The sequence below is a fragment of the Gekko japonicus genome, unplaced genomic scaffold (assembly GCF_001447785.1).
Source record: "Gekko japonicus isolate JY-2015 unplaced genomic scaffold, Gekko_japonicus_V1.1 scaffold590, whole genome shotgun sequence".
Lineage (NCBI taxonomy): Eukaryota > Metazoa > Chordata > Lepidosauria > Squamata > Gekkonidae > Gekko > Gekko japonicus.
Genome location: NW_015161968.1, coordinates 40,840 through 42,809, shown reverse-complemented (window position 1 = coordinate 42,809; position 1,970 = coordinate 40,840). Strand labels below are relative to the sequence as shown.

General features: G+C 56.4%; 1 protein-coding gene across 1 annotated transcript in view; it reads left to right on the top strand.

The window, feature by feature from the left end:
• Window positions 1–1,970, top strand: part of TBR1 (T-box, brain 1) — a 12,763-nt gene that overhangs the window by 9,624 nt on the left and 1,169 nt on the right. Inside the window, exon 8 of the mRNA XM_015429635.1 lies at window positions 1,737–1,968. Within this exon, the coding sequence (XP_015285121.1) occupies window positions 1,737–1,968 (232 nt within the window). The remainder of the gene's footprint in view (window positions 1–1,736; window positions 1,969–1,970) is intronic.

Below are 1,970 nucleotides of genomic sequence, written 5' to 3'. Positions count from 1 at the left end.
AGTATGGGCCTGCGAGCCTCTCTTTCGAAGTCCAGTTGCTCGAAGGGGGCTCCGCGGTCATGGTCAGTGTTCCCTCTAAGCTGAGTCAGTGTGAGCTGGCTCACAGTTTTTTTCGCCCCCGGCTCACACATTTCTGTCTTAGCTCAGGAAGGATGGCTCCAGAGCAAACTAATTTATGCAGTAGCCAAATTGCTCGCTCGCAGCTTTAATGCCGGTAGCTCACAAAGTAGAATTTTTGTTCACACGACTCCACAGCTTAGAGGGAGCACTGTGGCCGTGGCCTAAATAGACCGGGGCGGCAGGGCGGCAGGGTTTTCTAACTGGCTGCCTCGCGGGACTGTTGTGTTTCGCTGGCCTCCTGGCTTCCCAGGGAGCTGACATGGGTTCTGCCCAGCCGAAGACTCTGGTCTTAGTTAGAGAGAGGGAGGGAGGGCAAGAGAAACTGGAGGCTGGGCTGGAATTCTTTAAAGCTCTTTCTCTTTTAGACCTTTCTAGACAAATGCATGTACTTTTTATCTTCCTTTTTTTTTAACCATCACCTCTAGAACCAAGGCGGTTGAAACTGCAGGCTGTAAACATTAATTCACAAACGATCCCGGTTTGCTTTGAAATCTGGTCCCCTGGCCGAGAGTTTAGGAGGCATCACAGGGAATGACGAAAATAGCCCGGCCAAGCCTGTCCCCCACCCCCTACGGCGCCTTTCCCCAGGATGCACCCACATCATGATTTATTGGAACTTTGGTGTCATTTCAAAATATGGCTGTTGCATTTATGTCATTTTTATTCATTCCTCCAAGCGATAGATCTGAGCACTTTTTATAATTTCCGTTGGTTGTCTGCAGAAGTGGCTAGGTTCTAAAACTAGAAAGGCCTGGGTTCCAGTCCAGCCGGTACCTTTTTCTGGCAGAAATTCAAGAGGTGCATCCCAGGACTGCTAGGTTTGAATTTCTGCAAAGCTACAGAATACCAAATCCCCTCCGGAGTCTGACAAAAAACCTGGCAACGTCCGTCTTGCCCGGAAAGTTTAGTGTCGTTCCCTGAGGAAGTGCCCGTGCACTTGTGATAACCAAGTAGGGAGAACAGACCAGGCCTCCACACATGCGCAGAGGCATTCTTGATGCTTTAGCTAAAGTCTGCTGGCCTCGGAAAGGGGTACCAGGGCCTGCTTTCCGCTCCTGCGCATATGTGCCCCCAAAGCATTGGATTTCTCTTTAGCGGTTGTGGGGTTAGGACGTTCCAATCCCGTAACTCTGAAACAAATTCCATTGAGTTCCAGCATGGCCTTTCCCCCCCTAGAAATGTGATGCGGATTCGAATCTTGCAGGCCGATCTTGTGCCTATTTATTTGGAAGCCAGTTGGGCTGAGTTCTGTGGTGTTTGCAATTTCGCACTCCGATCCTGGGCCACTGGAAGAAAACCCCCATTCAGTTCGATGGGTTGTAACTCCCTGTAAGTGAGATTAGGAGTCCAATTTGGCAGCTTGTCCCCTGTGCAGGGTAGCTGGGAGGGGAGCCCCCTCCAGTCCGACGGGATGTAACTCCCCGGCCAGGAGAGCAGGCTTGCAACGCGAGGTCTCCGCCCGGCCTTTGGCCCGCTCGGCGGCCAGTCGCGGGGCGTCCCGCAGGCCTGACTCTCCGCGGGGCGCTCTCCCGCCGGGCGGTGGGTGGGCCGGCGATGGGGGGGTCCGGCCCCGCGCCTTCTCACGCGCCCCCTCTCCCCCTCTGCCTCCCCCGCAGGATCTACACGGGCTGCGACATGGACCGCCTGACGCCCTCGCCCAACGACTCGCCCCGTTCGCAGATCGTGCCCGGCGCCCGCTACGCCATGGCGGCGGCCGGCTCCTTCCTGCAGGACCAGTTCGTCAGCAACTACGCCAAGTCGCGAGGCTTCCATCATCACCACCACCACCACCCGCACGCCCACCACCCGGGCGCCGGCGGCGGGGCCGGGGCCGGCGGGGCCGGCGGGGC